This window comes from Anas platyrhynchos, chromosome 3 (genome assembly GCF_047663525.1).
Source record: "Anas platyrhynchos isolate ZD024472 breed Pekin duck chromosome 3, IASCAAS_PekinDuck_T2T, whole genome shotgun sequence".
NCBI lineage: Eukaryota > Metazoa > Chordata > Aves > Anseriformes > Anatidae > Anas > Anas platyrhynchos.
Genome location: NC_092589.1, coordinates 7772378 through 7798154, shown reverse-complemented (window position 1 = coordinate 7798154; position 25777 = coordinate 7772378). Strand labels below are relative to the sequence as shown.

General features: G+C 43.6%; 1 protein-coding gene across 11 annotated transcripts in view; it reads right to left on the bottom strand.

The window, feature by feature from the left end:
- Positions 1 to 25777, bottom strand: part of PLCB1 (phospholipase C beta 1) — a 376029-nt gene that overhangs the window by 318515 nt on the left and 31737 nt on the right. Inside the window, exon 1 of one of the 11 annotated variants that reach the window (XM_072035249.1) lies at positions 17477 to 17529. The exons of 9 other annotated variants lie outside the window; for them this stretch is intronic. Coding sequence is in view for 1 of the 2 variants with exons in the window: in XM_072035247.1 (XP_071891348.1) it covers positions 12912 to 12932 (21 nt within the window). In the remaining variant the exon portion in view is untranslated. Of the gene's footprint in view, positions 1 to 12911; positions 12948 to 17476; positions 17530 to 25777 lie in introns of those variants that run through there. One more of the 11 variants, XM_072035247.1, reaches the window with a different exon arrangement.

Below are 25777 nucleotides of genomic sequence, written 5' to 3'. Positions count from 1 at the left end.
TGCAGGCCCAGGCTGGAATTCAATCAGTATGAATTAGTTCTGAACTGAAGAGTCACTACTAATTGACAGGCTGAGCTATCTCCCCCCGAGAGGGCAGGAATGAATAAACCCTTATTCCTTTGGTACGGATCCCACTGTCAGAGAGATGACACATCGGTGTCAACGCATTATAGCTCCACGTTGACAGCAAGAGTTGCACGTGGCCTGTCTCCAGAAAATAGACAGCATTTTAACTCTTTGGAGCTGGCATCGTGATCTCAGCAAACCTTCCGAGCCCACCAGGAGCCGGTCTCGGTACAGCCCGTGCTCAGGCTGTGAAGGTGACAGCTGGCAATGCTGAAACCTGGAACTGGCACTATGCATGTCTCTAATTACCGCTGATCTGAGACATTTACAGTCCTGCACAACAGATTGAGAATATTACCCGACAGGGCCATGTTTATTTATGTACGCAGAACACGCTATCAAGTTAGAAATCATTTCTGCGGGTCAACAACCCCACACTTGGGTTCAAAGAGCACATTTTACTCCCTGCCTGTGGAACTTCAGGTCCTGCAGGTGCTGAGGAGCTGCTGCACACCTGAAGCAGCCAGGGCATCCCTCCGACACGGCGTGAATTTGGAGTTGCTTCTGAGCTCTGCACCTGTCCTGCCAGCAGCTTGCTTCTCTGGGTGGATGAAAACCTTTCCCTCGGTAGAGGCTTTTGCAGATCTGACAGCAGTGAACATCATTTTCAGGCTTTTGGGCATTGCCACTTACAAAGCTCAAGTAAAAGCCCACGGTATGCAAGTGCCATTGTAAAATGAGTGATTTTAAACAACAGCAACATCTCTATGAAGCAGCTGGTAACACTCCTGAAGAACTCTTTTCCTATGCAACCAACCAAACATTACACATCAGGAAACACAGTTTGCGTTTTCCTTTGAGGCATCTCTTCTCAAATAGTTTTGTAGATTAATGTCACCACACACTTCTTTCAAATAAAAGTTGTGCGCTGGCTACCCAACCGATCAGCGTGTGGAAAGGACTGCTTCCATATTGCTGCACACACTTCTGCAGGAGAGAAATACGGAGCTTTTCTGCGGTCTCACAGCACACGTACGCAAACCAGGCTGTTTTAAAATAAGCCATGTTCTGAACTACGCCTATAAGGACAACTACAGACAGATGAGACTTCATGACTGCATGGCACGAGATTGCTGGGACAGGAGGCTGACCCACCCACCTGCTGAATAAACCAAGGCAAGCTGAGAAGCCTGCATGACCAAGGAGAGCATCCCTTTGTGAATTGCTGGGCATTGCTGATCACAGTAATTTAAAGGCATCTCCTCACCATACACCTGAAAAACAGACTGGGAAGTACAACAGCCAACTTAGTGCCCTATTAACTTCGGAGACATAAGGAGTTAAAGAGCTGAAGCGCAGTAAGATCAGGGCAATCAGATGAAAACAAAAAATTATCTTTGACAAAGACAGACTCAGTTTCTTTTATACTCAGGTCATAAAAGAAGAATGTTTAATTTCCGCATCCTTCCAATGAACTAGAATAATATCACCTAATCTGCATAATTTAGATGGGAGTTTGTATCCAAGATGAACCAAAATCACAGCGATGTAGGAAAAAATGTTCTGCGGGAATACTGCAAAGTCTAACCTTTCTCAGGGGTTGTTGCTATAAAAGACCTTCAGTATACTTGATCTCATTTACTTAAAAAAGACTGTCAGAAAGACTTGTCAGCAACTTCTTGGAAGGCAGCAGAGGGAGGAGAAGCAGCCTGTTAGCATTAGAATATCACCTACCATCTGGATGTGTTTAACATAGGATCACATATAAGATTTGGATGTAAATTTGCAGTCCTTGGTCTCATGCCCAGACAAAACTTGAACTCAAGAACTTAAAGACATGTTCTTGCCCGTGGGATGGAGCATGTTAATAAAAGCTCCAAACACTTGAGACAATTTTGCTGCATATACTCCCTTATACTTCTTTTAACAACAACAAAAAATCTAAGTGCATTCGAAAGAGAAAAAGAAAACTATAAAAAGCCAGTAAGCAGCCATAACTTCTAATGTAAGCTAAAGAAAAAAGGAAAAAAGGGGAACAGACGGAACTGCTGCAATCCCTGAAATCCTGCAGTTTTAAACAGTCACCTTAAAAATGGATTTCTTCATGGGCACTGGCTGAAAGCAAGATCCTGATTGTCGCTCCAGTTATCTCAGTCCCCGTTTCTACTTTTGAACAGGAAGATTAATGTAAAACACATGGAGGAACAGAGAAGAAACCAGCTGCACAGCACCTCATGACAACATATTCAACAGGAGTTCCCAGCATCATCACAGCCATTGCTGTTTCCCTCCCTCTCCACCTCTCTCCATTCCTTTAGGACGACTTTCCCAACCACCAAACCCCTATCTGCATTTCGATCCTTATTTTCTATAACTTAGTTTCACTAAACAAAGCCTATAAATAATTGGAACCTGGGTCTCTGCCCCGAGAGATGAGAAATACAGTTCACCTGGTCTGGCAGCTCCGCTCCGTCCTTTGGAAGCAGCAGGACTTGCCCAGCACATCGCCCTGAACCTCCTGCAGCTCTCAGATGCAGACACAAGACTGTTCTTGTCAACCATAAATGAACAGCGCAATAAAATGAGTTTATGGTAATTGATATTGTGCAAAATGAAGAATGGCAATATCCTTCCTGCTAGCCAACAGAAGCAGAAAATCAATTTCCAGCCCCGCAGATGTGGGTGTACTCCTCAGACTCACCTTCTCCTTCCCTCCTGGTAGCAGCAAAGACTCGGAGGGGGCTGAGAAAAAGCCCTCACCCTACACCATTAATCAAAGATGCCCTACCATTCTCTGAACACCGAGATTTATCTGCAGCACATAAAAGAATGAAGATGTTGAGCTCTGAGTGTTCTTCATAGCCTATACGCAGAATACATCAACACAAAACATGCCTAAGAGCAGGTAACTATCTTGTTGGTAATGTGAGTTTGCAAAACCCAAACTTCTTCAGGAAATTTCCCCCAGGCTTCTCCTTACGACCCCACCCACCACCTTCAGCAGCCCCAGCCAACAAACACCGGGTAGGAGCACCTCCTGTACAAAAGGCTTGTTCAGGTAAAACAAAAACTAGAGCGTGAAACTTCCAGTGCATTTTTAATCAGTTATTCCTAAGTTTTCAATATTTATTGTCATCAACAACATCCAATAATAACCCGACAAAAATCATCATTTTGCCTTTTCCATAGTGATTTCCCATATTTGTTCTTTTTAAGTAAGTAAATAGGAAGTCACAGCACAGACAAAACAGATTTTTCTGGATGGAAACAGTCATTTTGTGGTCAATTACTGTCTCTCCCCCTTGTTCTTTTTAAAGGGAGAGAAAGAAAAAAGATTTCAGACCAGAAAGAGCTAAAGATTAAAACCATATTTTTTTTTTAAAAAAAAAGGAAAAAACACTCAAAAAACAACCCACAACTTTTTTTCTGCAGCTTTTAAACGTACTCATTCTTTACATAGCCAAATCTCAGTGCAGACGTATCTCCACCACCCACATAATCGGCGTGTCACTTCCCAAGTCATCTCCTGCCTGCAGTGCTGGCAGCTTCGCGCCTACACGCTTTGTCTTCCCTGCCAAGGAAGGTACCTTGCTGCCATGGGTAGGTAGCACCCAGTCAGTGCCTTGTGCAAGCCTCCCAAAGACACGTTGCTTCCTTAAATCAAGCAAAGTCACCTGGTAATAAAAGCACCACCCTTGCTCCCCTAGCTTAGGGCAGAGCCAAGCACATCCTAGCGCTGTAGGCATGGCAGTGCTGTGCTGGAGGTGCTGGAAGGACGCAGGAGAGGAAATGTCTTTTGCCAACTCAGCCAAACCAGCAGGTACATCCAGAGCACGCCTGGTGAAGGGGCCACGCTGGCCTTTTCCAGTGCTGCCCTGCCCAAGCACATGAAGAAGGGCACGGTGTCTGTTGAGCAGGCCACGAGGTGCTTTACGCCTCTCATCAGGTTCCACATAACGGAGGGGAAGCTGCAGCCCCAGGAGCCCTTTTCCCCCAGTTAGCAAGAATTTTTCCCACAAGTAATTCTGATGAAAACCAGCATGTTGTCCAGCTTCTATTAAAAAAATAATAATAATAATAATAATAATACTTTCTTGTTGAAAAAGGAACGTTTTCACTTTGGTGGCCCAAGAAAAGGAGCAGTTCCATGCTTTCCAGTGTATCCTCATAATTTTTCTTCTGAAAATATAAGTTTTCCCGTTCAGAAACCCCATTATCTCACAAGAATCAGGCGGCACAGATCACAGCTGAGATATGCAGTTACTGCTGGTGGCTCGTGATGGGGCATACGCTAAGCCAGCACTGTTAACCTGGTACACCACGTGTGCATATAGCTGTGTGCCTGAGTGTGCACACCTGAACACACACACAGCTCGATTTCACAGTATGCCTGGGCTAGGATTTAGTTGGTTCAAGAGGCAAAACTCTTTTAACCAGCTCATTTGGAGCAAAACAGTTCAAACATTCGTTCTTTTACACTTCTGCTGTACCTGAATCGCCGCCTCCTCGACTCTGTGGCCCTGCACCGATGAGCAAGGCTACACTGACCTACCTGGCACACAGGGTGTTCCTCCCCCCCCCTTTCTTTTTTTAAGGTGAAAGAGAAGTTGCAAAAGCCTTGACAATAAAGAGATCTCCAGCTCTCTTTAGAGTAATGCAGGTGATGAGGTCTGCACTGTAAAACACGATAATCTCCAGAGAGAAGTTTTACAGCAGCAACTTTGTTCTGAAGTCAGCAGGTAGCAATGCATTAGTGTAATGCAAGGTTTATTTTGAATCATTTTAAGATCCTGAGAGAAGTACTCTGTGTAGAGTCTAGTACTATGACAATATTAAGCAAAATCAGGAACCTTCTAGATGTCATTTAAACAGCAATATTCCTCAGGTGATCCACAGCACTCATCTCATCTCCGCAGCCAGCACAGGTTACTGTCTGTGCCAGGGTGTGCGTGTGCACATGCTATAGGTCAGCGTGTGAGGATGTGTGTCAAGCTGCACTCTTCCCCTTTGCATCCACATTATCCAGTTTCATGCTGTTATCATTTAGCTTCCCTCCAACCCGGTGCTAATCTTGCAGTCAGGCTGCACTCAAAGCATTCGTGGAAGATCAGCGCATTTATCATGTATTTAGGCACTCCTCAGCATCCACGAGGACTCAGCCTGCAGCACACTTACCAGCTACAAAGCAACATTTGATCATCTCCTAGCACATTGAAAGCTCTCTGAAAATAAACAGAGTGCAATGGTTTACAACCACCCGGCCCCTGTTCCCGCTAAAGAACGCCGTGTGAAATTCACTTGTTCTTTCCAAACTGTTATTTAGCCACGAGCAAAGCCGGCTAGATGTACCCAAGTAATTAGTTGCGACACACGGTCATCTTGCTATCCAGACCCGTTTAATCAAATTGGTTTTCACTAATTCCCAGCTACACTGCAGGCAGCATATATAGAGCCACTAACGTCCTTCCCTTCCCCAGAACAGGTTAAGTGCATCATGTAACTTCCCTTCTGCTGCTACACACTGACATTGGAAAGCTTTCCTGAATCGGGACACTGCAATCACTAAAATCATGACAGTCGAATTGAACCAAGCCTTATTCTGGTGAAGACCCTGCCTGGATTTTAATTTCCATTTATTTTCATTCCAAGCAGCAGCAACCTAGCTCTGCTCCACACTATTGGGCAGACTTTAATTTGCAAAGCAGAGAGCACTGCTAAAAAGACAGACAAAAATGTTCAAAGCATCTAAGATTCAAAGGATTTGCTCTAATCACAAAGTACATCAACTCCCCCCCCCCCCCAATAAATTAATTGCACATGAGATTCTACATCATTTAGCTGCTGTTGTCTTTGACATGCAGATTTGTGCCACAAACAAAGCCTTTCGAAAATGGGATTGTTTTCCATCCTCCAAATGAGTCCTTGTATTTCCTGATTTATCTTGATATTAAATAACAATAATTTTCTATTGTAAAGTTGTGCTTTAAGAACATTTAACAATTTATCTTTGCTACTGAATGATAAGAGACTGCACAAATCAATTGCAGTCCCTCTGTTTCATAAAACATAGCTGAGATTTCAAAGGCACAAAGGGACAATTAAACAGCCTACACTCACTCAAAAATAGCTATTTGTGCCTTTGAAGTTTTCTTCCTAAAGGAAATGGCCAGAATGAATGAAGTTAGGAAGGCTCCTGTATTAGCATGACTTCAACATTCATGTGTAGTTACAGCTTGCTCTCTCAACCTCAGGATGTTCACTCCCTCCAGTTGACTGAATTAAAATACACCGGCGTCAGTAACATTCCCTTCTCACAAGGAAAAGTTCTCCCACAGAACAGACGTGGCGTGTCTCAAAATTACTACATCAAACTAAACATCAGAAACCAGCTAATTATTTCTGGTCTATCAAACAACTACAGGACGGATGTTTTTTTTTTTTGACTTCAAAACTACAGGCAGTAAGATTAAGAGAACTAGAAGAAACCTATCAAATGTCAAACATTGACTGCCAAGATATCAAAGTTGGAAAATTAAGATGTGTTCTAGTACAAACTCATTAAAAAATAAATATTTCTGATGACCCTGTTAATACCATTAGGGGGAGAAATAAGAGAAAGGAAGTGCAATCTGTAAGCAACCTGAGTAATCCTGAGCTTGATGGCAACAGAATCTTATAAAATATGAAAATATGCATCATTACGAACCAGCTGTAAATTAATGGGTCATAAAATAGCTTTTGTTTATTTCATGAGATAAAATAAGAGGCGTTTGTGAGGAACAAAGTCTGATTACCTATCTCTGCTTCTTATCCTACAAGTACATATGAACTCTTGTCAGTACAGACACTTGGCTTTCTTATATAATTAGGACGTAGGAAGCCTATTACTAGGACACCTACGTAAATATTAAATTAGGACATTTATTCTTCTCAGTCATTACAGTTAAGTCACCAAAAGAAATCCTTTGCATCAACAAATTAGCATTAATCAAACTTGCAGTAAATTAAAGCAGCCGCACAGACGTATCGCTCTCACAGAGGTATTACTTTAACTCTGAAAGTCAAGAGCAAATAAATAGTTTTAAAAGCCGTTAAATATTTTAATTCTCATTCAAGGAGAATCCCACAGGAAGCTTGTCAACACACACAAAAAAAAAAAAGACAACTAAAACAGCAGCACGTAAAGAACAAGCACATTATTTGGTCTTCCTAGCACAACAACCTGGTATTAAAATACAGCGCCTACACAGCACGCTGTCCTCTGCTCCTTCCTCTCACCACCGTCGGGATTGCCAACCAGTGGACTTACTGCAACAAATAACCAGCGTCTAAGGAGCTGACTTAGCCACTTCAAACTATCACTTGTAAGGACTTTATACGAAAGAAACTGCTTATGCGTATCCATGAGACAAACTGGGTTGAAGCAGACGGCATCACCGTGGGTCGGTGCTCTCAGTACAGGAGAAACTGCTGTAACGAGGGCAGGGGGATCGGAGAGGCAGCTCGCAGCATCTCTTCCCAGTCACCAGGTCAGGCACTGGTTTCTGCAAAAGGGGTTAGCCCAGCCCCTCTGAACACCGCAGATTTTGGGAGACTGACAAAGAGCCCCCGGGCATTTAGCTCTCCAGCTCTGCACAATAAATTGGCAGATGCTGCAGGCGCTCCCTTCGTTCTAAGGGATGTTTTGTCACATAGCCAAGGCTTCATCCGCTATCTGTTCATTTTTCATGAATAAATAGATAGTGTTTTGTGGCTTGATAAACACAATTTCTAGATCTCGTCCTGTCTTTACTTCCAAAGAAAATATTCTCAGCGAAAGGAGAGCTTTGTGTATTTATTCAGCTAACTGCGCAGCACACGGAAGAACTCCCCAGTATGTCAGCAAAGTACGATTTTAGAAACGGGAGCACAGGATCGCTCTGGTGAGCTGAGTGCTGGAGGTAAGCTCAGTGTAACATTCCCAGCTAAAACCAAAGGCTTTGGTAAGGTGACGAATGGGAATGTTATCTAATATTTTTACATTATACACCAGAATCCCTACCTCAATGTATCATTATAAGCTGCTGCTGGTGAATTGGATATGCTGCAAAGAGATCCAGCGCTGAAAAGAAGTTCCAGTCCAAAAAGCACGGAAACCCTGTGAAAACTTACTGATGTGCTTCCAGCAGAACTAACAGCCTCCCACTGCCAGCAAGCACTTCCTCTCTCTCCGGGTTGGACACGGTGAAACAAAGCAAAATCAAAGCATTTAAAATAGCTCAGACCCAGCTCGTCTGCCTGCATCCCCACAGAAAGGAGGAGGAACCCCGAGGCAGCCCAGGAAACCACTCCAGCTTCGCCCTGCAGCCACAGGGAGCCGACGATGACACCCTGCCCTCCCACGTAAGCACTGGTAAATGAAATGCGTGTAGGCTCCAAGTGTAACATCAGATTGTTTGCCTCTTAGCAAGCGTCTTGTGTTACAGGACACCGAACAACTGGTGCATTCATGCTTGCTACCACCACGATGCTGCAGACCTGCAGAGGTTGCCGTGCCTGGATTCGCTTCCACGGTGAGCAAGGTTTCTGTGAGGGGCCTCCGCTTCAGCTCCGTCCTGCAGAACTGGGGCTGCAGCTGGGAAATGCTGCCTGGGGAACACACTCGATCCCGGCGCGGCTGGCACTGCAGCAGGCGGAGTCGCCTGAACTGACGAGAAACTTTTCCTTTTTGAACCGCACTATTTCCAGTCAAGCACTCGCAACTATTTAAAGATCCAACCAGCTGGGCCCCGTCTATACGCGATTAAACTCCTGCCTGTGCAAAACCAAAGGTCACCGAGCGGGACTGCTCCGTGGCAGGGAGCAGAGAGCGCGCTGCCAGCGGGACGCTCCCGGGGGAACCTGCAGCTCCGCGTTTCATGCCACGGGACACCTCCTGCTTCCATCAATTCCGGCCGTACGCTGCAAAGCACATCTACCTTAATCAGTTTCTCATGGAGAACAGAAGGCAACTGGGTAAATACCTCAGCTGGAGCAAAGCACTGGATTACTTGTCGCTCAGCATGGCTGTGCAATTTTAAAGGCAAGACCGGCTGCAGGATTTTACCTGTTGTTATAATTAGGCTTCGCCCATGACACAACTTAATTGCATTTGGCTTTGTGTACACACTAGGACGAGATCTATATTTAATAAACTCTGTCATAACACTTTGGTCAGGAAATTGCTCATTGTAGACAGACTTATCATAACTATTTACGGCGTAGCTTCAACAAACTCTACAGAATACAAAGAGCTATACCAAGAAAAACTAAACAAAACACGTTTATGCTGGTAAAGCAATGCTTCTATCTCCTACCTGCTGTTGCTGTGTGACCCAAATAACGAGTGCACACTTGGCCAGGGTACGGGGCAAGCCCTACCTCAAGGTGCTTCCAAATTACAGCAAGAATTACAGAAGGAAAAGGAAACATTACCTTTATTCTGCTCTGTTTCTGGGAGAAGGCCACAGATAAAGTGGATTGGTCAAGGTGACACCAAAGATCTCTAGCAGAAGTGAAAATAAAACTACCTGTTCAGCTCGCTCAGGGATTCAGCCACGAGACCTAACTTCTCGGTACTGTCAGAGTGCAATTTTAAGGGCGTACAATTTTAGCTCTATACATTTTATTTTAGGAGTCCTCTTGTATCAAGAGGAACGCCTGACATTCATTCACAGTGTAGCATAGGAGGGCTTTGAAGAAAAGATAAATTATCTCAATAAATGATGAATCACTTGCAAAACATCCTTCCCCTCTCCAATTTCATTGGGAGACTCAACCTTCCTACCAGTCAAAATAACAGTGCATGCGTGTTTATGCTCACAGCAATATGTTTTACACCAGAATCTAATCTTGCCAATGGCACTGTCAACAACCTGGGGAAACAAACCAACATACTTTCCAAACATAACAAGCACCAACACACAGAAGGCTGAATGTGGAGAGATGGGGGGACTTGATCTGACAACAGGGATTCTTCCAGACGTCCACATCATGAAACAACTTGCCATCTCCAAGAAACACAATAAAACAGTTAAATTCCCCTCCAACAATTCCAGAACATTTTTTTTTAAGCAAGCAAACAGAAAAATCCCGAATCTGATCGTATTGGTGGGTGAGAGTGGGATGAGCAGATGGGGTGATGCAGGGAGGAGCCCCACCGCCACCAGGAAGGGATGGTTCTCTGAGAGACGAGGAGACCTGTCAGCAGAGCAGCTGCCAGACAGGGCTGTGCTCGATCCAGTCTGGCTTGGCCACCAGAACATGCCAGAACGATGGGTAAGCATCCTATTACGAGAGCAAGGTCTTTTACAAGCCGTAGGCAGCTGCAAGGGTGAGCTGAGTCAGGTGGCGATGCTAACACTGTGCACCCTGTCCCACCTGCCCAGTAAGTCTTGCAGACAGCTCTGCAGTTTCAGGGGCAATTTTACGCGACACAGCTTCTGACCCATCTCAGGATTTCAAGGCCACCATGTCACCTAGGGATGGGGCTGAGATTTCTGATGGCTGCGATTAGAAAATACTAATAGGCTGCAAATTCTCCACTAAGGTCAGAGAACAGTTGCTCTAATTGCCTCCAGCCTGAGAAAACGATGCGGCACGCTGTAGCCACCGGCTGGTCTCTGGGACAGTATCTCAGTATTGCAAGCAACTCCCCTCATTTGTCCAGCAGCAAGAGGATAAAGCTTGCAGTTCAACACAGCACCCAAAAAAAAACAGACAAACATGCCACCCCTCTTCTGACAGCCATTCGCACGCTGCTTTGCCTTAAAGCGGTGAGCTACAGAACACAAGGATGCAAAACCAAATCCAAGCAAGGCCCAAGCCCCTTGGCAGCCTGACTAAAGCAGCCGTCAGAAACGGGTGGGATCGGGGTGTGCACAGCACCGCACACACCTCCTTTGATTTCCCCCTGCCAACACAACGCCAGCTCTGCTGGAGCTGGGTGCCTTGGAGGCTTCGTTCACATGCTTGGATCATTTTTATCTGCCAAGATATTCTCAAGCTATTTCTTTCTGGAGTGTCCTGAAAGGAATATATCAAGCCATAAGGATTTTTCTTGAGGATTGAGGTCTACTTCAAAATACCACTGAAGTCAATGCAAGTCTTTTAACGTTGTTAAGCACTAGCTTCAGCCTGTTGGTAAGAACACGAAAAGAAACCAAATGGTTGCACGCAGCTGCTCAAACAAACTTGTGCCTGTCCTCTGCAACCTATTCCTGGCACCTCAACACCGTGAGGCTTAAAAATCTCCTCCCCTTGGGTCATGTAATCGCCAACAGAAGGCATTTGTGAACACACTTATAAAATGCACCATGACATGCACCCAAGACAGAGCGATGCCGGGCTGGGTCTGTGAGAGCACCACAGTGGTTCCAGTGACCCGGAGTCTCACACCTACATTCCTCTTTTTCAGATGCTGCTCAAAAAAGAGTAAGCACCTGCCTAGAGCCTGCACACAGTTGTTTAAAATCTACAGATCGAGCAGAGAAATGGGTTACAGCTGCTTTACTGCAACCACGCTCTGGGCACGGTCACTCAAACCACTGATACGTGCCAACAATACCATCTCACCTGCCACAGAAACCTAGGTCAACCTCAAATCCTAGCGCCTATTTTTATTTCCAAAGGCTGCAATAGTCAATGCGCGTAACGATGAAACAGCCTATTAAAACAAACTACTCGGAAACATTTTCTTAGAGCTTCATTAACTCAGTATTAAACCAAATTGGGGTGTACCAAGCATATCTACAAGGTAGAAATTACATTTGCATTTTAGTGACACTAACATCACATAGTTGGGCCGCAGACTGCCACCTCTACCTAGAACAGGAGCGTCCCTGAAGTTGATGGAAGTTCTTAGATGAGGTCTCTGGCTCTCAGGGCACAACTTCGCAGGGATGCTCGGAGAAGTCAACTGGCAGTTTAACGTATGAGCTAAAGAAGATTAGTTAAACTCCATGTGGATGCTTTCCTTCAAAATTAAAGTGACTTTAATATGATTTTGTTACTGAAGTTTGGAAGTGAAGTAAACTAAATCGAATTAATCCACTTTAATGCTGAAGAAAAGCATCCACACAGAGTTTTGATGCAGTACGACAAGCCGCTTTAAAAATTAACTCGAATCAGTTTTCCCATGCGTCCATTTGTTCAAAAACTCTAAGAAGGCTATAGTTCTAAAAAGTATCCATCCAATTAAATGAAATTCCACTTTATCGAAATGACACAATTCTTCTTGCTACTGTGAAGAAATTGCTGAATATTCGAGCGAGCTCCTCTATGGAAAAAAAAAAAATAGTCATCCAGCTTCAGAGGAAACTATTTTGCTGCAACATTTCATACTGAACTATAGCAAAGGACTACAAAAACCCTCTCACCTCTTTCTAGGAAGCATTTAGTGACATCCAGCAGGGTGTCAAACCTGCTTGGGGGCAGGTTTGAGGTCCTTTTTGGTTTTACTTTAAGGCAGAGCAACCTCATATTCAGCAGAGGGCATGTTCCATATCTACTAACACAAAGCATACTTGCAGCTATGAAGACCTCCAGCATCTTCCATAGCCTTCCACGCAAACTAATTCAGGAAAGCCAATTAACAGTGGTTAAATCATTAGCTAACAGCTCAGAGGAAAAAGACAAGGCAGTTAAGGAAAGCTGAAAGGATGATTCAACATACAATATCTGCAGTGTACTGTGCCACTCAACGCTGCTAATTCCTGCTGACAGAGAAAGAATTGGTAAAGATGAATCCAAAACTGAAGTAACCTCTAAGGCTTCACAAGCATGGCTTATTTTTTTTCCCCAAACCGTTTTACATTCCAGTCAAATACCTTCCCTTCTGTCCCGTTCATCCAGGTGTGCAGCCAGCATTACACTGCGAGCCAGACGCAGCTCACGCCCTGACCCAGCACCCAGCAGAATGGGACCAGGCCTGCCCTTACTGTGACCATCGCCCCCTCATTGTGACACGCTGGACGTCACCAAGGAGCGGGGCCCAGCACCACATGGGTAGGTACGTCACAGCAGTCTGCACTCTAATTTTTCCCATAACAGCCAGATTCAAAAACAAGCCGTCGGATGGATGGATTGCTGGATTATTCTCAGTGCTTCGACAACTGCCCCCTGGAGTCTGAGAGATGTTAGCAGCGCTTACACCAAGTGAAGTAAAACCAGCTGGCTTCAGAAGATTTGAGCACCCAAAATAACAGTAAAAACCAAACTGGTGGTTTGTGAGCTTCTTTTCTTTAGACCTTCCTGGCTCCCTGAATTATGAACAGGGGGCAATTTCAGCTTAACAGCAGTTTAAGAGTAAACGTTTAGGAAGTGGCAGATGCATGCTCAATTACAACATGTTTGAAGTAGGTCTCCAGATCAAAAGGAAAGAAATGTTACAAAAAAGAGGAGAGAGTTGATCTAAAGCTGCAATTAAGAACACAAACTCAAGGGAAAGAGTTGTTTGAGCTGGTAGGGGAAACATTATACACAGAATTAAGATCAGTGTTATAGTTTTAGAAATGAAGAAAGCAAGCCAGATAAGAAGCAGCACATAATAATCGAGTATTTACACAGCTGTAAAACATCTACCAGGAGAATTGCAAGTACATGTGTCTGGAGTCGTGGCAGGGGAAATCTTCTCCACCTGATCCTGCACAGCAATTTGCTTTATTGCCTGGTTGCTCTTGGTTCCTACAAGAACACCAGGAAAGGTTCATCGATTTAAGCGGTGTCAATCTGAAATGAGTAAAATAACTATCTAAACTGCCGGTTTATATAAAAACACGTGTGCATGCACCAGTAAGGCTCATGAAGCTTAATAGAGGAAACTATTAACTTAAAACCTAAAACAAAGAAATGGAGAAGTACAACTAACAGGCTGACCAGTTCTTTCATTACTTAATTGGTTCTGGCTTATAAGCAGGCATGTTTGTTTTTATCAAGTGTTTACTTATGAATAACTTATTCTTTTATTAATTTATTATGTTTAATAGAGACATGAAAAGCACTTTAAACTTACTCAGATTTAGACTTGTAATAGCCTTAGAAATTACTAGTTACTGCTGTGTTTAGTACTGTTCTTTAATACTTAATTTTTTATAAAAGCTAGCAATAATATTCAACACACAGATGAAAATAAAATTAAAATTGCAGGAGATAAAGGACAGACCTACTACAGCCTCTGCCTCCTAGTCTCAGCAGCATCAGCTGACGCTGGGGCTAAGTATCGCTACTCATGACCATAGCATTCAGCCGGGGGAATTGTAGCAGTTCTCTCACGCTGAGTTAGCTCTTCCCAAGCTGATAGCACAGAAATGAGTATCAGTGGAGAATACATCTACGGTATCAGCCACTTCACTCTTTGCCACTTACAACAATGCAGTAAGAGTTTTTGGCAAACGCTGAACACACGCAAACAACTTCAGAAGGGGGCAAACACTCAGATCCCCCTGGCTTTCACAGAACAACTGGGGTGCTTCAGAACAAGTTCATCTGCACAGAAGTGGGCACAAACTTCCTGCTACAGTCACAGCCAAAATTATAGGCAGATTTTCCAACCTATGGACTTGATCTCCTCCTTCACTTTGCCCCCTGTTCCCAGTATCTGCCATAACTAGGAGACATTCCCGTGGTGTCCTACTCCCCCTTCCACCACCCTGCAGGCACAGCAGAGGGAGAAGGAAGCCCTGCTGCCTTGAAGATTTGGTACGCAGCCCCACGATGCTCCGAGAGGAGCTCTGAAATTCCTTTTCCTACAGCCACGCTCTCTCTTCTTGGTCCCAAACCCAAGAGCAGGAAACATATGCTGGGACAGAGAGCAAGAGCTAAGGCACATCCCAGCAATCTTGAGGAAGCAGGTGGTTCCTCACAGATCGCTGCCAATTCTCATGTCTTCAAGAAGCCGGCGGCCTGGGTGCAGCAGAGGCATAATCAGTCCCTAAATATCCCAGCCCTTGCTTCTGCACACTGCTCAGCCCACGCACGGCACAGCCTCTGTTCCGCTATGTCTGGTGACACCACAGTAGCGAAGAGGTTGGAGACGCTCACGTTTCCTGTTTTTATTGTTTAGCACGCTTTGGCAGCGATATGCTTAAAAACAACCAACTCGGGTCATTAATCACATCAACAGAGAGCTGGCTAACAATCTGTTTTAACTCAGTTGGCAACTGATGGCTGTCTACATCTCTGGATTTGCGTAGCCCTGACTAGTTTTAATCAGCCGCACAGCCATTAAGCCGTCCGCGTTCTCCAAACGAAGGAGGCAAGTTCTGGGAGTTAAGCTGGAGATGTGAATAGCTGCAGTCACTTGCTCTGAGCACGATTGCGGAGAAGACTCTGCATCTGTCACTCAGAAGTCGCTGTTTCCTTCGGCATTGCTGCCAGTAAGTGCTCTCTCTGCAGCGCTGTTGAAAAATGAAAGCCAAAGGGGAACAAACACAGGCAAGTGGACATCCAGATATGGTAAAATCTTGGGACCTTGAACACAGTCCAAAAATTTTCCCTTTGCCAACATGAAAGCACATTTTGAGTTAAGGCCAGAAAGCTAAGAGGACAGCTCTGTTCAGTGACCGCATGGTTTAGACATAGCGTGTCTGTCACTCTCCAGATAAACACACCTTAAAAGAAACAAATTAATGAACTATTATAAGCTACTAGTAATAACGAAGACTAAAATAACTATCCAAAATACTAAGTTACTCCACCTTACCAAGAAGGCTGTGCTGCAGGACTGTGACCAAATAGCTCATCTGCTTCCAAACATGAGGCACACAAGCTAGAAATAAACAAGTCCTAGATACGCATCGCTGTCACAGACACCACCCAGTCACTCTGTGGTTCCTCATACACTAAGCTCATTTCTGAGTCTTTATTTTCTTTCCCTTTCTAGGCATCAAGAGACCAAAGGGAAACGATCCAGCCTGCCAGCTCCCACTAGGTACATTAGCCCTTGTCCTTTACTCACTCTGTTTCTTACCCTAGTGCCTCCTGGCCATTCTCTCTGTAGAACGAAAACCATCTACATCCTGTGTTGAGCTACTATTTTTTCTGAGAGAACGCTATTCACATGCTTATTCACATCCATTTTCATTATTATATTTATTTAAGCAATGAAGTGCAGATGGGGAGAGACTTAAATGGTCAGCATCTGGACACTGGAAGCTTCACTTCAGCCACTGAGGGCTTCCTAGAGGTAAAATTATCTCATGTACATATGAGCTGGACTTACTATATCCTGACCGTAAGAGAGAAGTGTTTTACTTAAAGTTGCTTTCATCTTTCATGTGTAAAATCCAAGAACTGCATAAGAATAATACTGCTGCTCTGTGACCAGCAAGTATATGACAGGCCATAAAATTCACAGGGTCAGCCTCTGCTTTTATGACCAGTTTCGCAGTCTCACAACATGTTTGAAGGCAAGATGGAAATAGGATGCAAAATAAACACAGAATCCTTGAAAACAAGCATTAATCAGCCAGTCACAGTGGAAGCATGTTTTGAAGTCGCAACAGCAATGCTTCTCATAGTATGAATACAAATGTTTTTGTTGGAGATTAGCTGGGACTTCTGGGGATCTTCAGATTAAAAGAAAACTATGCAAATAATTCCAATTACCATGCAGATACGTAACACGTGCAATAAGCTGTCCCCCTTAAAAACAAGGAAAACTACCCCATTTTAATGTTGCAGCATTGCAAGGATCAGTCACTAAGTACACAAAAGTAAACTACCAGAACTGTAAATATTTTATAAGAGCATCAGCCAAAAAGAAACAACTGTTAAAAATAACTTGTAAATTTGCATATAGTTGAGCCACGACCAGAAAAGGCTGCATTCAAAGTCTACCTAGTTTCCTACCATCCTTACGTAATGCCATCATCTGAAGAAATTTCTCAGGTCATCTAAGGTCTTCCAGAATATAACATTAATTTTCAATAAACACCTCTGCTAAAGTTAGCTCTTCAAACCTTGACAAGACAGCACGCTTTTCTCCAGTTTCTAGGCCACAAAGAGCAAGCTGCCTTCCCATGAGCTCTGCTTGTCATTATTTGCCCAAGGAGAGTTCCCAGGCTCTGTCCCTATCCCTGGCATGGCCATCACCCGCAGCTCCCTCCTGCTCACCAGACACACAACATGCACCAGCAGCCCTCTTCAGCCCTGAAAACTCTAGGTGTGGGGAGCATAAACGTGTCCTATCAATCCCTTATGTTCCTTCTTCCCACCTGAACGGTCAGTGCTAAGGGCATGCAGTCTCCAGAGGGCTCCCCCAAATTTCCAAGAGGCTGTGCCATGTGCTTATGCCAGCCCAGGCAGAGGTACAGCTTCTCAGGCAGGCTGGGTAGCTCTGGCTTGGCACCAACTAACCATGTCTTAAATCCTGTATCTTCTGCTACCAACTCACCAGAAATTGGGCAGACACATTCCACAGCAGTCAGCAGAAAGCGCAGCCAGAGAATTTCTGTGCTCACAACAAGAGCAATTTCTTAGAAACCGTCTGAAACTCAGTGCTATATGGTTTAACTCATTTCAGGTGCTCATCAGCACAGGTGATAGCAATACAGCACTTGAGTCTTCTCTCAAGCACAGAGGAACAGGCTTGGCTTGCCTTTATTGCCTTTGCCATAAGCACTCTAAGAGAACAACTTACATAGCTGGGAAGTTAATGGAAACGTTGAATTAAGTGATATTACTGAATATTCTCAGAAATGAGAACTGAATTAGCAAGTGCTAATCTCTGAACTGAAACCCCAGTTGTACCAGAAGCTGTGCTCATCAGCAGAAGGAACAGCTACATCGCTCAGACCCTACGCATCCAGCCAGCCTGAAGGTCAGATGCTAAGTACATTTTGCTCATTAGCAGTCATTTGAAGAAATTGTCCATCTAATAATTTGAAAATGTACACACTTGATTCTCGGTAATAGCTGATGTTCAGTTCTTAAAAAGGGAAGCAAGCTGAATTCACCCAAAAGCAACAGCCTGGAGTGACTTACGAGCATACAGGAGGCCTGCAGGTGCTCAGAAGATTTAGCAACCAAGCAGGGGGTTGCAGGGCCCACAGGTGCAAGCAGTATTTATTTCCAAAATTATCTTTAGAAACTCGTGCCTCATAACCATGCATGTTTGCTCAGGAAAATGGGCAGACAATGCTACAGGTTTAAGCATTATCACACTGGCAAAAGGAGGTACCACCTCCGCATTCGTGAAGTTTGCTAGGAAAAGTCTTCTTGTTTTTCAGAAGCACCCCATGAAGGACTTCACTGGGTCTGCTTGAGAACCTGGCAGCAGTAAACCAGCCCAACAGGGCCAACGTCTGAAGGCAATGAACAAGTCAATTAAATCCAGGAGCATTTTAGGTCATCCCTAAAACAACCAGGCCCACCTCAAGGTCCTGCCCACCCATAGCTAAGTTCACTGCCAGTGAGGTCTGGAGCCCTTCTAGCTGTACAAATGGCATCTTGAAACACCTGACACTGCACTTACAATGGGACAGCCTCATAAATCTGCTCACTTCATACTTTGCTAGTAAGTGCTGTGTTGTGAGCATTTGCTTCTGAGCAAGTGAAATATCAAAGATAAAATATTATCTTAAAATGTTACACTGAAGTCTTACATCCATATAAGATCAGGATCCACGCTTTGTTTTGTTTCTGAAATGCATGCTGTTGTGCCCCCACAGCTCACATGAGAGGCAGTAACAGGGTTAATACAGGATTTGCAGTGCTATAGGAGAAAGCCCACTATGAGAACCTTGTATGTTGAGTGCTTATGTTTCTGCTTACATGTTGCCTTAACACTATGGTGGGTGGGTTGTTGTTGTTTGTTTTGTAATTTATTATCCTCTCACCTTCAAATCTTCCTAGCTCTTACCATATCTCACTACAAATCCCCAGATGCAGGAGAGCAGATAGCGTTCCTCCAGAAACCAATCTGTCTTCCCCCCCACCCCCGATAGTAATGCCACAGCAAACACCACTTTGACACAGGCTGAGTACAAGTTATTTAACATCACCCATGGTAGAAGACGACAATGAACTATAAATGAATTTGATCCCTTCACACCTTCTTTCCTTTATCCTCCTCTGCACTGAAGCTAATACCCAGAGCTGCATGTAAAAATCACTTGGCAGCTGAATGTCTCAAGCTGCCAAGTTTGGGAATTATTCTTTCCCATCTCGGCAACAGTAGCAGGAATACTATCGTGTTTTCTGTCCGTTTCTGGCTATCCCACTGAGAATCACTGCATTCAGTTGTCTGTGGATGCTTGATGTGCTTCTAGCAGAGGGGAAAAAAAAAAAAAAAAAAAGCAAATCTACTCCAACAGTTTTCCTGTAACTGGAAAAAAATAATAATATTGTCTTGCTACAGGTTAAATTTAAATGTTAATTAGAGCGTATGAAAGACAACTGTCCTATGTTTTAATCCACATCAGCAGCCACAATACTGAGCAGGCTGTAAGCACTGCTTCTGTAGCTGTGGAGACGCTCAGCAAGGTGTCATCCTCGTTTGCATCACGGATACTTCTGAAACTGGATCCCAGTCTCATTTCTACCAAGTGCCATCAGTTTATATCTCATCAGACAATTTTCTTAGAAAATAAGCATGCTGGACTGATTTTCTACAGCTCCACACACATTTTACTTTTTATGGCATTCACACCAGTTCTAGCCCTGCACTATACATGACTAAGTTACAGGTTAGAAGTTACACTTCTTTTTAATTCCCATCCAGGGAAATTAAAGAGGAGGTCCCAGGGCTCGGTCAGTCACTGCAGTCAGGTGAGGGATGCTGACAGCCACGAGCAAAAAGCAGAATCTGGTTGAAGGTGCAGGGCTGAGAAGATGCTGCCACCCTCCTCCCCCCACTCATCCTCCAAACCAAACCAAAGCCAAGCCTGTGGCACCCGAGCCCAGAGCCTCCTAATGGTGCTCACACAAATCACAGACAGGAGGTTTGGCAGATGTAGCTCTAAAAGCCATTACTCGTGTGCTACAGGACATTCACAGCCATAGGCTAAATCCAGTTGAGAGCATGGAAAATCCTCTATTTCATTAAGCCGTGAGGCAGCACTGGGCAGAACGCGAGTCTGCTACGGTTGTCACTGCAGGAAAGCAGAGAGTAGAACAACCCCAAAACAGTCATTTTATGGACAGGACTAAATCCATTTGTTGTAGTGGCGTTTCTTGGAATTAGGCACTGCAAGGAACTGACAGAAATTATAAGAAATACCGCAGGAATTACTTCTTAGCAATTAAAGTGCTAGAAAGAGGCACAGAGTAATATTTTCCCCCAAATATTTACTCTTCACGCCTTTTTCCTTGGTTTCAGTTTTGTTTATTTTCATTCCAATGTAATAGATGAAATATTTTACTTTGCAGTATAAACAATGTATTAGATACATCAAATGCTGCACTAAGTGGGCCAAAACAACTTGGAGATAACATGCATTCCTCACTGCTACTATTATGATCTTCGTATGACAGCACAATCTCGCAGTTCACAACGTAGTGCTGAGATTTCCCAGCTAGCCGGAGGGATAAAAGCAAACCTGAGTCTTCCCATTACGGCACCCAAACAATTTGATTTAATCCTGACTGGACCATTCATTCCCAAGGGCTCGACAACAATATCACATACATCTCTACAATCTGTCTTCTGCCTGTGTGGCAGCTAGGCAGTTCATTCAAGAAATGCAGCTTTAATTGAGTCCATCAGATATAAAAAGCAATTTTCACAATAACAACCAATTACTCAAGTCAGCTTCTCATAGACCAACGTTAACCTTAAATTTCTTGCCTTTGAAGCAACTGCATACCTAAGACTCATAAGCCCCTACCATCAATCTGAAAACTGAATTTCTTTAATCTAACAGGGCATTTAATAAGAATATCATTGACAAATTAATGGCAGTGTGACAGATGCTTTCCATGGCAAATACACAATAAAGCTTTGTGTATACGAGATGCAGAATTCAAAGCCCATAACATACTTTTCAAGAATGATTTTACACTGCCCTTGCAGCTACAGTGTCTGCGTAAAATTGAAAGGAAAAAATGTCTTGACAAATCAGAATAAGATTGCATGTGTTTAGTGCACCTAAAAGTGGTAGCTAAAGTTGTCATCACAGTTGGCAACGTCTCAACGGCAATTCTAGATTAATGGTTAACGTGCTACTCACCTCTTGAGCTCTGTGGAATGGGAATTTCATTGTGTATCTACATGAGCAACACGCACCAGACAGTAGAAAGCAGAAAGCCTGCAGTCTAGTTCCTTTATCACACTGCTTTTCCGTGTTACAGAGACAACAGCACTAACTGGAATACGGATACCAGAGGGGAAAAAGAGTGCACTGTGTCTGTAAATAAACAGGAACAGTTCAATATTTCTAATTAAGCAGAGATCAGAAATGCCATAAGCTAACAGAATTGCCTTTGGCAGGAGCTTATTTAACCACATTTCAGAAGTGTTCCTGAAATTCATCTGATGATCACTTACTGCTAGTACCTTCTGAAAGCTGTGGCATACCCAGCCCTCTAGACAAGAAGATTCACGCTGACATCACAAGAGATTGAAACTTAATTGAACAGCTCAGCTTTCCTTAATTGTATAACGCTCATTAATTGGCTGAGTTGGCTGACTGGCTCTGCTTTCTGTCATTTTAGCCAACGACAAACAGAAAGGAAAAGTTGTAGTTCAGGCTACTGACAAATTAACTCAAGTCTTAAGACCTTCCACACGCTACTTCAGCGAGAAGAACACGTCTTCCATAGACATACAATAAGGCTAAGCAATTTGCATCATGTCATGAGATGATCTTTTAAGTTGTGAGCATCAGGAAGCAGAACAAGAGGAACAAATTTCAATGTACAAAACCATTCGTATACCATGTCACATCATGTATGTCATGCAAGGGATGTTAAAACCGGCATTAATTTTACCAAAGTCTGTGGATACAAGCTCCTTTTTTCCAGTGATCTCAACCTTTGCAAGTACAGAAGTAACATTTTATTCCAGTTTAAGGACGGAGCTCTGCACGACTCAGAAGCCTGCCACTTCTCAGAACGATGCCAATACAGAAGGAATGTAATCAGACACTATTAGGAAGGATACTTGTGGGAGGCGAACCTAGCAGTGCTGTGTGCGCATCTTTTGACTTCTTCCCTCCAAAACTGGTAATGTAGAAGCTAGCAGACAATCTACATAATTTGCATATCAACATATCTTACTGTTATGAATAGCATAGGTGTGTATCAAGGCAAAGTATCCACAAAACAGTGACCCACATTCTTTTGAGCTGCTTTTGCTAGAACAGGAAAGAAGTAAATTATGGCTTAGAAGTGTCAGGCAGCCTGGGAAACGGATAGAAGAAAAAAGAAAGTGTGAGAGATTATCTTTCTGAATATAAAGTGCTATACTTTAAGGCTTATTGAGATTAATCTGTGTCCCAAGTGAAAGAATAGATGTTAGAAACCTCAAACACCAACTGAAGCTCAGGTGTAGACTGGCCTACAGAGAGAGTATCTGTGACAGCTAGGAGACAAACTGGTAAGTTCAGATGCAGTAATATCCTCCACCCTACTCAGATAGTCACTGAAATACTCCGCATCTGTTCCTGATCATTCCTTTCTTTCTTCCATTTCGTCACCTACACTTTGTGTGGGGAAAAAAAATCTGAAAGTGATTGAAGGAATAACATTTTTAGTCCTGAATATTAATGACATAAAAATTATTTTATTCTGCGACAAGCATGCAACTACTAATTGAGAGGGAAGTGGAAGCACCCCAGCTTGTAATTACAAAGCAGATTCCAACATCATTCTCCACGAGCATTTTGATGCTGCTGCTCTCCCTGCCAACAGTTTGCAAACCACACAGTTTTTATGGTTAAAGAAGCATGGCCTTCCACCTCCTCTGAGGAGAAACAGGGGTCTCCTGTCTGACTTAACCAGTATCTCACTTAGTACTTATTCCTGGCCCTCGGTTCTCCAAAGAACGCTCTTTCCTACCTGTTTCTCCTCACTTAAAGCACTCTCTCTTAAGCACGACCATGCAGACCACATGAAATCACCCAACATAGCAGGGAATAGTGGAAGAGGTAGGTCCTGTCTGTTCTGGCCACGCCAACGGTTGATGAAGGGTGACCCACAGAGAACCAGGTAGCTCTGTATATTTTCTGCGTAGAACAAGACCTTCTGGTCCTTTGAGGACATCCAGAATCTGGAGATACTCAAGCAGCACACTGCTGATACACCATGTGAAATCAGGCAGATGACTCGAGCACAGCCAATGGCTTGCTGCCCAAATTAGGCAGCACAGGATTTTTATGAGCTTGGGGTGTTTTGTTTTTTTTTGCTCAAAAAGCTTTGTCATGAATAAGATAGAATGGAAGTCTTGAAAGCAACTTACGCAAAATCTTGAGGGTTTGATCTTCCCTTACTAAATCATTTATCTATACAAGTATGATGTATATATTTATATAAATATTATACATTATATAAATAGGCATCTTAATGAAAGTACAGGAAGTGTATTCCAAGTATTGACATTTCTTTGAAAGTACACATGAATGAAGATGAGCAAGATTCTGGTTGCTGATAAAAGAAATTGTTTATTTCAAGTCTCATGGATCCACAGGTTATTTATTTCCTTAAAAGTTCTTCTAGAGTTAACGTAATTACGATATCTTTAAGTTTAAGCAGAACTGGCATTTTAAAAGAGTTGGCCTTAGCAATGGCATTTAAAATAATGTGGGAATAATTACTGACATTTACTGTGCTGTAGGGAGATCACACAAAAAAGGAGCGAGCAAGCATTTGAGCTATGCTGACACCCAATAGTTCAACAAGATTATTAGTGTTGCTACAAGGGCGCATTAAATCTGGTGCTCCACATCCATTCCAAGTTTGTAGATACTCGAGAAGCACTTATCTCCCAGTAAATAAGAACTCAAACACTGTTCAAACTACTTGAGGATGCATATTATAAACTTGATTCTGGCACCGTGCAGCATTACAGACACAAATGACAGAGCACACTGCTCAAGCAGGACGGGTTTTGCAGGCCTGGCTATTTCTAGCCTGAACTATCAAAAGATTGAAAATATGCATGGCCTGCCTGTCAACAGAACAACAAGTTTGATGTTAAAGTAAACAATTATTTCTACCATTTTGACTTGGAGAGTTGCTGTACTCCAAGTAAAACCTGTGCCATCAATGCTCTGGCTGTTTTTGAACAGACCCGCTGAAGTTATTTATGTTTCCAAAATCCCCCTCAACTATAGAAGAGGGACAGCATTTTCTGCTGGTCAAAAAAAGAAAACTAATTCTTGTGGATGTCAGGACTCTGTCACTACATTTTCCATCCTCATCTCTTCGGAAAAATGACACCAGCAGTGGCTGCCTTTTACAGTGATCATCCCAGGCTCTGCTCTCTTTTGCTTACGAGCATTCTGCCTTTCTTGGCATCATCTTTTATGCTGTTCCAACTGTTTAAAAACACATAAATTAAAAAACTTTTTCTCCCCCCAGAAAATTCTTAGGCAGCCTATCGAATCCTCTAAAAATATGCCAGAAAGAATTCCCCATCCAGAACAGTACCTGAGGAGTTCCTGTTCATGTGCTTATCCTGCACACTGCAAGCTGAGGCGAGCATCCCTGAGGCAGGGACCATGCCCTTGTGTCCTTCCCCTGCTCAGCACACCGTGGGTTTGCCACTTGGTGGGTATTTTGGTGCATGGAGCCAAATCCTTTTACTGCCTGAGAACTGATGCAAATCTTCCAGGTCTCCAAAAAAGCAGAGAAAAGTAGAACTTTGTCTGATTTGTGTGGCAGAGAGCACGAGTTCTGTTACACGATTTTTACCTTAATTCAGCAGTGAGATCTCCAGCAGATACTGCCAACGACTGTTTATTTGTAATGGCATTTTAAAATGTTAAGCATCTGAGACACTCTCTGAAAGCAGGCGCACACTTTTCAGACGTGCTATCTGGAAGACAATCACTGAATTTTCAAGGTCCAATTATTTCAAAGTTCATTGTTTTGGAAAAAGGCGTTAGAAGACATTAGTGAGAGCAGAACTTTTCCAAAGCTCATCAAAAGCCCCATAAAAGACAAAACCTTCTCTTGCTCAGCACAATGAAGATTAGAAGCAGCAAAAAGCACTGCTCCATGGACAGCGTGTGCTGCTCCTCCAGCACTTTTACACACACAAGACACACAAGGGTGGGATGACAAGAAAGTTCTTGGGAAAAGCTCTATAAATAAGAAAGTGGCAGCAGGACAGTGGGAAGGAGGAGGGCGTAACAGCATACTGACTTTTATGGCAATATCTTACAGGGTTCTCAGCAAAAGCAACTCTATGCAAGGCTCACTGCCTTACTGCAAATCCCTCTTTCCACTGTTAGACATACCAGCCACCAAATAGCCACAGTGCCCTGCTACCACACACAAATGCAATCCCTACAAAACCAAGAGAACACTTTCTCCCTTCTTGGAGGGACCTGACAGCCCTCACAACACTCCAGGAGCCAAGGAGCTGATTTTTTTTTAATTCTGCAAAGGCCAGCCCTGGCCACAGAGCCAGACTTCAGGGCATCCGAGTCCTTCCACCTCCAGTCCCTCAGTGTCTGGGAGTGAGGACCAGTGGAAATCTGTTTGCAGAGCCCTACGCAGCATCCTGGTGAACAGACAGCCTCACCCCTCGTTG